Source organism: Phasianus colchicus, chromosome 31 (genome assembly GCF_987193195.1).
Source record: "Phasianus colchicus chromosome 31, bPhaCol1.hap1.1, whole genome shotgun sequence".
NCBI classification, from domain to species: domain Eukaryota; kingdom Metazoa; phylum Chordata; class Aves; order Galliformes; family Phasianidae; genus Phasianus; species Phasianus colchicus.
In genome coordinates this window covers 1,467,989-1,478,876 of record NC_143466.1, presented here as the reverse complement: position 1 = coordinate 1,478,876, position 10,888 = coordinate 1,467,989, and the positions used below count along the sequence as shown (strand labels likewise).

Below are 10,888 nucleotides of genomic sequence, written 5' to 3'. Positions count from 1 at the left end.
AAAAGGAAGAGTAGGGGGAATGTAGGTCCCCTACTAAGTGAGGGGGGTGTTCTGGTAAGGGGGGATGCTGAGAAGGCGGAGATACTGAACGCCTTCTTTGCTTCTGTCTTCAGTGAAAAAGCTCCCCCTCAGGAACCCCAGGCCCTGGTGGTTAGTGAGAAGGTCTGGGGAATGGAAGACTTCACTTTAGTCAGGGAAGAGGCGGTCCGAGAGCGCCTAGGCAACACCAATGTTCATAAATCCATGGGACCCGATGGGGTGCATCCACGGGTGCTGAGGGAGCTGGCAGAGGTGATTGCTGAACCGCTCTCTGTCATCTTTGAGAGGTCTTGGAGAATGGGGGAGGTGCCTGAAGACTGGAGGATAGCCAATGTCACTCCGGTCTTCAGAAAGGGCAAGAAGGAAGATCCAGGTAATTACAGGCCAGTCAGCCTCACCTCTGTCCCTGGAAAGGTGATGGAACAGATTGTGCTGGATGCCATCTCCAGACAACTGGAAGAAAAGGAGGTTATCAGGAGTAGTCAGCACGGGTTCACCAGGGGGAGGTCGTGCTTGACCAACCTGGTAGCCTTCTATGATGTTGTCACTGGCTGGGTGGATGGGGGGAGAGCAGTGGATGTAGTCTACCTTGATTTCAGCAAGGCATTTGACACTGTCTCCCACGACATCCTTATAACGAAGCTGAGGAAGTGCGGGATAGATGAGTGGACAGTGAGGTGGGTTGAGAACTGGCTGACTGGCAGAGCACAGAGGGTTGTCGTTGGCGGTGCAGAGTCTGGTTGGAGACCTGTAACCAGCGGTGTTCCCCAGGGGTCGGTGCTGGGTCCGGTCCTGTTCAACATCTTCATCAATGACCTTGATGAGGGGATAGTGGCCACCCTCAGCAAGTTTGCTGATGATACGAAGTTGGGAGGATTGGCTGACACGCCCGAAGGCTGTGCTGCCATTCAGCGAGACCTAGACAGGTTGGAGATCTGGGCAGTAAGAAACCAGATGAGGTTTAACAAAAGCAAGTGTAGAGTCTTGCACCTAGGGAGGAATAATTGCATGCACCGGTACAGGTTGGGGGATGAGCTGCTGGAGAGGAGCTCTGCGGAGAGGGACCTGGGTGTCCTGGTGGACGACAGGTTGGCCATGAGCCAGCAGTGTGCCCTTGTGGCCAAAAAGGCCAATGGCATGCTGGGGTGCATTAAAAAGAGCGTGGCCAGCAGGTCGAGGGAGGTGATCCTCCCCCTCTCCTCTGCCCTGGTAAGGCCTCATCTGGAGTACTGTGTCCAGTTCTGGGCTCCTCAGTACAAAAAACACAGGGACCTCTTGGAAAGAGTCCAGCGGAGAGCCACAAAGATGGTGAAGGGCCTGGAGCATCTCCCCTATGAGGAAAGGCTGAGTGATCTGGGTCTGTTCAGCCTTGAGAAGAGAAGACTGAGAGGGGACCTGATCCAGGTCTATAAATATCTAAGGTGTGGGGGGCAGAGTGGCGAGGCCGGACTCTTTTCAGCAGTGTGCGGAGACAGGACAAGGGGAAACGGCCGAAAACTGGAGCATAGGAAGTTCCGCACCAATGTGCGCAAGAACTTCTTTATGGTGAGGGTGACGGAGCACTGGAACAGGCTGCCCAGGGAGGTGGTGGAGTCTCCTTCTCTGGAGATATTCAAGACAAGCCTGGACGCCTACCTGTGCGACCTGGTGTAGGGATCCTGCTTTGGCAGGGGGGTTGGACTCGATGATCTCTGGAGGTCCCTTCCAACCGCTACGATTCTGTGATTCTGTGATTCTGTGATCCCCACTGGGGACAGCAGCAGCGACCTTTGGGGACACAGTGACACCCACACAGACATCTGTCACATGCTAAGGACACACAGGTGTGCATTATTTTGTACGTGGATCAGTGTACACACATGATGTCACGCACACACAGAGGCAGAGCACTGAGCATGGAGTACACGTGTACAGCTGCTGTGCCTGTGTGACTGTGCCACACATGTCAGATACATGACCAGATGCAGTGGCACACATGTGGAGGCTCACATATGGGTGTGCACATGTGTGGTCAGATACATGGATCCTGCTGGCCTTGGGGTGGCTGGGGACAGATCTGAGGTCCCACAGGACTGGTGGCTCGATTTTGGCTTGGATTGCAAAGAGTTTTGGTTTCCAGAGGAATGGTGGGTGTATTTTGGGGCAGGACTGGAAGGTTGGAGGGACCCCTCAGGAATGAGGAGTTCCTTTGGGGACAAGGAGATGAACTCCAGTCCCACAGGGCTGGTTATGGGGTGATGCTCAGTACTGTGAGCAGTGGAAATAAGCAGCTGTGTGCAGGGATTGGGGAACAGGGCTCCAAAGTGCTGAGAAAATCATCCGTAAACACAGGAGTTGTGAATTTTCAGCTGGAATGCACAGCGCTGCAGCCAGGCATTCAGCTCAGAACTGTGGCCGTGTGTCTCTCCCAGACTCCATGAGCCCTCTGTGAGCAGAGAGAAACAGCCATGGCTCCACCTCTGCCTCATCCATGGCACGGCCCTTTGGGGTACGGACATCTGTGACAAACTATTGCCAAGGACGGAGCACAGGAGGAGGGAAATGCCCTCAGAACTCCCTGACAGACACCTGAGAGCTCACTAAGAACAGCAGCTGCTTCCACTGAACCAGACTGATGCGTTTGTTTCACAAAAACAAGGGCAAACACCTCAAACTCGTTTAATGGGTTTGCTTCTCTTTTTTTAGTTTGAATGAACGATATCAAAAAGTTCAGTTAGTAAGAGTTGAACTACACCATATACTTCATGAGGGCTATTCTGAAAGTAAAACCTGCAGGTTTATTACTTTGGCCCACGACATCGGATGGGAATGTCAGTGGGACAGCAGCAGAGGTGGAACCTTCCCACCAGTGTCCCATCCCCTTTTGTTGCCACGTGACAGACGGCAGCAGAGGGGACACATTGGCACAACGGCATCTGACACGGATATGGGACAGAGCTGAATTCCCCCATGCAGAAATAATGGCCCCACTGACATTCATCGACGCTTGTGAGCTCTGATGGAGACCAAGTGGCGGATGTGAGCACAGTGAGGCGGTGCGTTTCAGTAGTGCTGACAGTGACAGCAGTGTGAGAACACTCCTTGAATTGCACTCGTGGGCTCGTGCACGCCTGTTGTTACACACCACTGCAGTGTTATGGGGCCTTTTGTGGTGACTTGGGACCAAGCCAGGGATCCCTCAAGGCTGCTGGTGGAGTTTGGTGCAGAGCTGTGGGGGTCCTACAAGAGTGTTGGATGAAGTTTGGGTGTGTATGGGGAGGCTTTGGAGGTGTCCAGGGGTGTAAAGGAATCCAGGTGAAAAGGATGGATTGTGATGGTAGCGATGACCATTCAGGGATGTAGTGGGATTAGGGACAATTTGGTGCACACTGGTGGGGATTTGGGGGACGTTAAATTTGGGGAGATTTCTGGAACTGCGGGAGCAGAGGGCATCAATGAGACCCAAGCGGGAACTTGGTGTCTGTTTCCATTCTTGCACTCCAAAAAGGAGGCAACCCATGTGGGAGGGACATCATTGGGGTCTTTCGGAGCCCACCTCAGCATAGATAACAGGGGGCAGGGGGACCGTGCTGGCCCCAGGGCGGCAGAAGCTGGAGGTCACAGCTTGCAGCTCAGTGTAGGTCAGCCCCTCGTTGTCTTCTGGTGGCACCTGGAGACACAGGGAAATGGTGGGGTGATACCACGGGGTTCCCCAGAGTGCTTGTGGGGGGACCAATGGTCTCAGTATGTAGGGTAATAGCCAAGAGAGTGCGCTTGTGGTTCTGGGCTGGCTGAGATTCGGGGTCTGCATGGGTCAGACTCTGAGGGATGCTACAAGTGTTGTTAGGGCTTCCCACTACTTGGCTTGAGGGTGCCCATGGGATCTGGGGGATGGTTAAGGGTTTAGGGGTGTGCAGAAGCTTAGTTGTGGAGTTTCTACGGGTATGACGTAGGTGTTTGTGGTCTCCCATGGGGTATTCAGTGGACATTTAGGGTTTGGAGATCTGACAGTTGGCTGAGATTGTCAGCGCCGTGGGTCAGACACTAAGGGTCCGGATGAGTGGTGTTTTGGGTTCATGTTCTGTGATGTTCATGGAGTTTGTGTTTAGCTTGGGGTGTAGATGTCCTCAGGGAATATGGGGGCTGAGATGAAGGATGTGGGTACTCTCCACAGTGTGGATTTGGGTTGTACATGGGTTGGGTTTGGGGAGTGCAGATAAGGTTATGGTAAGCCATACAGTACTGGAGGTCATCTGGGTTCACCATGGGTTTTGGGTTCCTCTTATGGTCTGCTGGGAGGGGGAGAGCTTAGGGAGCAGTTTGGAATTTAAGGTCATCACACACAGACTCTTACCTGGAGCTCCTTGGCCTTGGAAATCTTGAGGGGTTCACCTGCATCAAAAAGAGGAAAAGGGGAGGGTCGTGGTTATGGAGGAACTCAGAGGGATCCCAGAGGGACATGGAGGGGGATTTATACAGGATGGACAGGGAAATGGGAACTCCAGGGAATGGACTGGGGTTGCAGTGTGCAGCAGTGAGTGCTTGCGGCATCTCTGGGAGATGAAACCATTTAACCTCTTCCTCACCAGAGCTGGCTGTTCTCTGTATCCGGCGTCTGCGGGCAGGCAGGAGGAAGAAGATGATGAGGATGAGGCCGAAGGCGAGGACAGTGGCACAGCCCCCTGCCACTGCCACAACCAGGCTCCCACGGGATTCCCCATTGGCACCTGTGCAGTCCGGGTGTTTGGGTGATGCCATCCCCAGAAACTGCCTCCCTGGGGATGGGATGAGGTGACACTGCCACCCATGGGTGATACGAGGGACATAGACATGGGAGACTCAGACCTACCTGGACGTGTAGGTGGGGATGTCACCTCAAGTGTCACGCTGTCCCCAAGGGGTGAGGACACAAAGGGGTGACCCCAGGGGCGGTAGGAGCAGCTGTAGGTGCCGGTGTCAGCTGGGGACACCCCAAAGAGGGTGAAGGTGGCCATTCCTCCACCACTGGGGTCCTGGCGCTGGACAGGGGCTGAGTGCCCACCCTTGTGCAGGAGGAAGGAGGATCCATAATCCCAGTTCCAGCACTGGATGGTGACATTGGACCCCCTCCCCACGTGGATACTGATATTGATGGCTGTCATCACGTGTCCCTCAAAGCTCAGAGAAATGCCAGGTGGGGGGTACCTGCGATCTGTGTGCAGGGAGGGCAGAGAGGTGGGACACCACCCTGTGGGTACAGCCCAAGGCCCACCATTATTCCCAGTGCCCTCACCTGTCAGAACCAGCTCCACGGGATCGCTCTTTTCTGATGTCCCCAGTGGCTCAGACACATGGTACTGGCACCGATACGCCCCTGCATGCTCCCAACTCGTGCTAACGAAGGAGAACTCGACCGCATCCTGCTCCTTGTCCTGGTACTTGTTGTGTGTCCTACCTCCGTCCTGGTACAGCCAGACCCAGGCAGCCAGCCGGCTCAGGTGGCAGCGCAGGGTGACAGTGCCCCCCAGGGACACCCCCTGGCTGGGATGCAGCGACAGGGAGGGTCTGGGCACTAGGACAGGGGACAGCAGTCAGCCTTGTCCCTGCACACCCTCCTGTGTACCTCTGATGGCACCCTGAACACACTCCCCTCCCACTCTCCCCATTCTTCCTCTGTCCCCATACTCACAATGCCGTGCTCTGCTATTTGCCACCAGCCACCAACCTGCAAGGGACACGGTCCTGGTCCCACACAGGGCCACCAACCCCCGTGGCACCACATCCCCACTGTCACTCACCCAGGATGAGGGCCAGCACCATTGATGCCATGAGGCAGGAGCAGCTCTGGGACAGCAAGACTGCAGTGAGGACGGAGTGGGGAGAGAAAGCAGCTCTCAGTTCCCCTTTTGCATCAGGACGTTGTGATTTGCCACCTCCTCACGTGCCAAATTCAGTCCCCAGGGAGTGGCGATGTTTTGAACCTGATGGGGTGGCACACACATAGCAGCACAGAAGGTTCCACCGGGGTGTCGCACACAAGCAGTCAACCCTGGGATGTCACACAGGGTCCTCAAAATTCTTCCACCACCACATGGCCTTGCTTGGTGTCGCCCATGGATGCCACTTACAGGACATGTAGCTCCAAATGGGGTTCTCCCATGGGATGTCACTTGTGCTCTCCAACACGTCCAGCCAGCTGTCACCACGTGCTTTGGGTACCACACTCTGTGCTCACCGTGCAGAGTTTGTGTGGGCAAAGCTCAGTGAGGGGTGAAGCTGCACGATGCTGAGTGGGACAACAGAGAGGGGTTTTGAAATGGATGAACAACAAAGGTAGGATCAGCGAGAACATCAGTTTGTGACTGGATGAGAATGGGCGCCTTCCAAACTGGGACAGAGATGAAGCAGAGACGTCTGGTGCCTTCTCTGCTGCTTTCTGCAGCAGCAGCGATGGGCTCTGGGACACAGGTGCACTGAGATGAATGACCGTGACTCAGGGCAGAGTTGGAGTTTCCCTCGAGAACTCATGAAGGTGAAACCGGCACTGAGGGTCCAAATGCAATCAGCAATCTGAATGAGAATCTCTGCACTGTGATTGCTATGGAGGCATTGGCACTCTGACTGTTACATCTCTCTGTGCGGCTGAGCGATGCGACGAGGAGAAATGGAAAGAAGCCTTGCACTGCTGAACAGCTTCAGGAGAGGAAAGGGAAGAGAAGGAGATGGAGTGCAGGGAAGAGGAAGAGAGAGACGGGCAGAGGAAGGGATCAGCAGCATTAGTTCAGCCATATGGTTGTAAGTGTCCCCATTCTGTGAGTGTGCCCATGCCAAAGCTGCAAAGTCTGGCAGTGCTGCAGTCCCAGAGCTTCTCCCCAGCATCCCTTTGTGCCTGCTGGGCTGATTGGGGCCACGGCAGGGCTCGTATCTTGCTCGTGTTGGGGACAATGGTGAGGGACACTGCCCGTGTCCTCCCACACCCCGTGCTGCCCACAGCCATCCTGCCTCAGGGCTGTTTCTGAATGGGGTCTTCAACATAAATAAATACTGAAACACACAGAGAAGACAAAAAGGGAAGTGAGAAATAACGGTGATTTTAACTATAGAGATCTGAATAGATAGAAACCAGTGATGCACGATGCAACAGCTCACCGCTCATCACCTCCAGCAGTGGCTTCTCCCCCCCAGGAAGCTCCTCAGAGCTCACCTGATGCCATACAGGCAGCACAGAGCAAGAAACTGAGAAACGGAGCCATCCTTGGCTCTGTGCAGCACTGCTCAGTGAACTCTCTGGCTGCGGATCTGTCTCTGCTTCTCTGAGAGTTCTGCTTATGAGCCCCGGGAACGGGGGATGCAGGGGGTTGTTCTCATGCCGGCACAGAACATAAGCTCTGATATCTCAATCTCACTGATTTTCCTCAACCCTTCCGCCTTTTTTCCCTCACAGTTCCACTATTTGTACCCTCAATTACACTCCCACACACCATCAAACCAGTTCATCCCACTCCCTCCAAAGCCCACGACTCAAACAATACATTCCCACAGACACCCAGCACTCGGTCTCACCATTACAAAACTCAGTTATAACATCTGGTCCTGTTACATCATTTATGTTCCTGGATTCTTAGTCAGTGTTCCCCCAGGCTCACCAATGACATCTCTCCACTGAGCCAGAGGGGTCTTTTCAGTTTTTCTCTTGACACCCTTTGTCCCATCACAGCTGTTTATCCCGGCTGCTCTTCAGGACTGGTTGAAAATCCCTTGTGTGATGCTGGGTAATGGAGCCCACCCGCTTCCCCAGGGCACCAAATTCCCTGGGTAAGAGTCGTAACCAACGTCCCCAGCAACACAGAGTATTTCAAACAGGGAATGGGATTCCTCAAGGAACACTTTTACAACACAAACGTTGAACCATCACAAAGACAGCAGTAGTGACTCACACAGATCCCATCACCAAGAGAAAGAAAACCGGTTCAGACATTCCCTCCTTCCACAAAGTCCCACTCCTCACTTTCCTGCCCAGCCCCTCCTGGCAGTGCAGTGTGACAGTGACCCCTGTTACCCCAAACTGTAAATGTCCTCCCCAGCACCCACACCGTGCCAGGGCCGTTCCCCCGTCACCTTTCAGGCAGACTCACGGTTTCCATCCCGTGCCAAAATAAATCCCCCCTTGGGTGCCTTCAGGGCTGATGCACAGTTCTTACTGCCGTGCACCCTGCGCTGCCCTGCCCGACTCACAGTGCTTTTCCCCAAAGCCTTCACCAGAGAGCAGAAGCAGAGACAGAGAATGCAGAGTGAGGGAATGTCTTTCTCCAGAGGATCTTGTCTTCTCACGCTTGAGAGTTGCAGTCAAGTGATGAGAAAGGCTCTTCTCAGAGTGTAGAAAAGCCTTTCTCATCATTCACTGACTGTTTCCAGTGGGATAGGGGAGAGAAGCAGAGGAAAAATAATCTGGAACTCAGAGGCTGAGAAAAACCGGTTTAATAAGACAGTCAAGGAGGAGAGAAAGAACAGTGATGGTTTATGAGGGAATCTATAGGAGATGTACGTTGGGCTGAATGGGAGTCAGGGGGCTCTGGAGGTGATCTGTAGGGGAGGGGTGGATAAGATAATTGATAGGGGCTGGAAGGCGAGGCAGGGGATACATGGGGGGATTTGTAGGAGATGGGATGGGGTCAGGGAACACTTGGGGGAATCGATAGGAAACCAATAGTGGATCAAAAGGTACACCTGGTGCACTCTACAGAAGAATGGAAGGGGAGCAAGAGGACAACTGGGGAGATCTACAGAGATCTGCAGGAGATCAAAACCATTAAATCCCTTCCCCACCCAGACTCTCATCTCTCCGTATCCAGAGGCTGCGGGCATCTGATGATGACAAAGAAGATGCCAAGGGCAAAAACGAGGGCAGCAGCACAGCCCCTCAGCTCTGCCACCACCAGGTTCCCATGGGACACCAACTCAGCACCTGCGGGGCGCAGGAGTTATTTGGATGTCTTCATCCCTAGCATCACCGCCATGGGGAAGGGATGTGATGACACTGCCACCCATGGGTGACACTGGAGGCACCCAAATGGGGGCTGGTACCTACCTGGGGGTGCAGGTGTGGGTGTCACCTCCAATGTCACACTGTCCCCAAGGGGTGAGGACAGAAAGGGGGAATGCCAGGGGTGGAAGGAGCACCTGTAGGTGCCAGAGTCTGCCAGGGCCACCCCAAAGAAGGTGAAGGAGGCCGTGCCAGCATCACCAGGGTCCTGACGTTGCACCGGGGCGGAGCACCCATCCTTGTGCAGGAGGAAGGTGGCCCCATAGTCCTTGTTCCAGCAGCGGATGGTGACATTGGTCCCTGTCCCCACACGTTCCTCGGGGTGAAGAGAGATGTTGGGTGGGGGAAAGCTGTGATCTGCATAAGGGGAGTGGACAGCAATAGGAAATGGTCCTGTTGGGAGTGCCCAGTGCCATCTGCTGTCCCCAGTGACCTCACCTGTCAGCACCAGCTCCACGGGGTCACTCCTCGCTGATATGTCCTCATAACCAGACACCTCGTACTGGCACCAATATGTACCTGCGTGTTTCCTCATTATGCTAGGGAAGGAGAACTCTGCCATGTCCTGCTCCTTGTCAATGTACCGGGACAATGTCCAAACTCCCTCCTGGTGCAGCGAGACCCAGGCAGCTGGACGGGGCAGGTGGCACCTTAGTGTGACATTGCTCCCCACTTCTATCCCCTGGCTGGGGTGCAGCGACAGGGAGGGTCTGGGCACTTGGAAAAGGAACAGCAGTGAGCCTTGTCCCTGCACACCTTCCCCTCTGCTGGCCTCCTGTCCATGCTCCCCCCCCTCTCTCCACATTTTCCCCTGGTCCCCATACTCACGATGCTGGGCCCTGCTCGCTGCCACCAGCCACCAACCTGCAAGGGACACGGTCCTGGTCCCACACAGGGCCATCAACCCCTGTGGCACCACATCCCCATTGTCACTCACCCAGGATGAGGGCCAGCGCCATTGGTGCCATGAGGCCGGAGCAGCTTGGGGACAGCGAGACTGCAGTGGGGACGGGGAGTGGCTGGAGATCCACTCTCACTTCCCCTTGGAGACACAATGGCATGATGTCACCTCCTCATCTGACAATTCTCTTCCCCATGTGGTGGCACCATGGGGCCCAGCATGGGGTGGCACACGGGGACTGGTTCATACAACATTGCTGGCTGTCCCCTGTGAGATGCCAACTGCAGGACACATGGCTGCAATGGGGTGTCACACATGGGATGTTACACGCATTCCACAACATGTGCAGCCTGCACTTAACCCACTGTCCCCACTGCACTTTCCTCTGCCATCCCCACTGGGGACAGCATCTGCAATCTCTGGGGACACGGTGACACCCACTCCAATATGGACACATGCTGATACTGACATGTGCACTGGGGAACACGTGGTCCCACCACCCAATTCCTCTCCATGCTGCACCGGGAGGAGCTGAACAGAGTCCCCCATGGAGGCTCAGAAGACACCACCTTGCACCTCACATCTGGAAGGGCAGACGAACAAACAGGTTCAGATGGGGGAAAATCACAATGATCATCTCCAAGAAAACAAAATATGTCTCTGTTTTCAAGTAGGAGTCAAACAGTTTTCCCACCCAGTGCACCACTTCTGCATCTCAATGAACTTCCAAATCTCAAAGCACAGCTCTGAATGCTACGGTGCCTTTCCAGACCTCAGAACCTCATAACTACCTCTGGAGTCAGATCTCGATGTGGCCCCAGTCCCAGAAGTACCCCAGATTTATGGGCTGGAGGAGCAGCAGCCACCAGGACAAGCAGAACAACTCACAGGTGAGAGGAGGGAGAGTGGTTCACCCAATTCCATGGATGCTCTTTGCTTTCCCTTGA

At 54.6% G+C, this 10,888-nt stretch overlaps 2 protein-coding genes across 5 annotated transcripts; both read right to left on the bottom strand.

Moving 5' to 3' along the window:
• Positions 1-2,696: 2,696 nt before the first annotated feature.
• Positions 2,697-5,841, bottom strand: LOC149914162 (T-cell-interacting, activating receptor on myeloid cells protein 1-like). Of its 4 annotated transcripts, XM_090127745.1 has the most exons (8): positions 5,796-5,841; positions 5,687-5,722; positions 5,291-5,569; positions 4,868-5,209; positions 4,605-4,745; positions 4,373-4,410; positions 3,575-3,688; positions 2,697-3,258 (listed from the first exon to the last, which is right to left on the bottom strand). In XM_090127745.1, exons 1-8 carry the CDS (start codon positions 5,824-5,826, stop codon positions 3,082-3,084), a joined length of 1,158 nt encoding a protein of 385 aa, XP_089983871.1. In that variant the 5' UTR covers positions 5,827-5,841; the 3' UTR covers positions 2,697-3,081. The 4 variants fall into 4 exon arrangements, with proteins under 4 accessions (XP_089983871.1, XP_089983868.1, XP_089983869.1 ...); XM_090127742.1 differs by having other exon boundaries at positions 4,868-5,569; XM_090127746.1 differs by having other exon boundaries at positions 3,124-3,440; positions 3,637-3,688; positions 4,868-5,569.
• Positions 5,842-8,459: 2,618 nt separating this feature from the next.
• On the bottom strand, positions 8,460-10,023 carry LOC149914161 (T-cell-interacting, activating receptor on myeloid cells protein 1-like). Its single transcript, XM_090127849.1, is given in 6 exon segments — positions 8,460-8,866; positions 8,868-8,962; positions 9,086-9,397; positions 9,479-9,757; positions 9,869-9,904; positions 9,978-10,023. Coding segments are annotated over 6 exon segments (813 nt in total). The 5' UTR covers positions 10,009-10,023; the 3' UTR covers positions 8,460-8,806.
• Between the last annotated feature and the right edge of the window lie 865 nt (positions 10,024-10,888).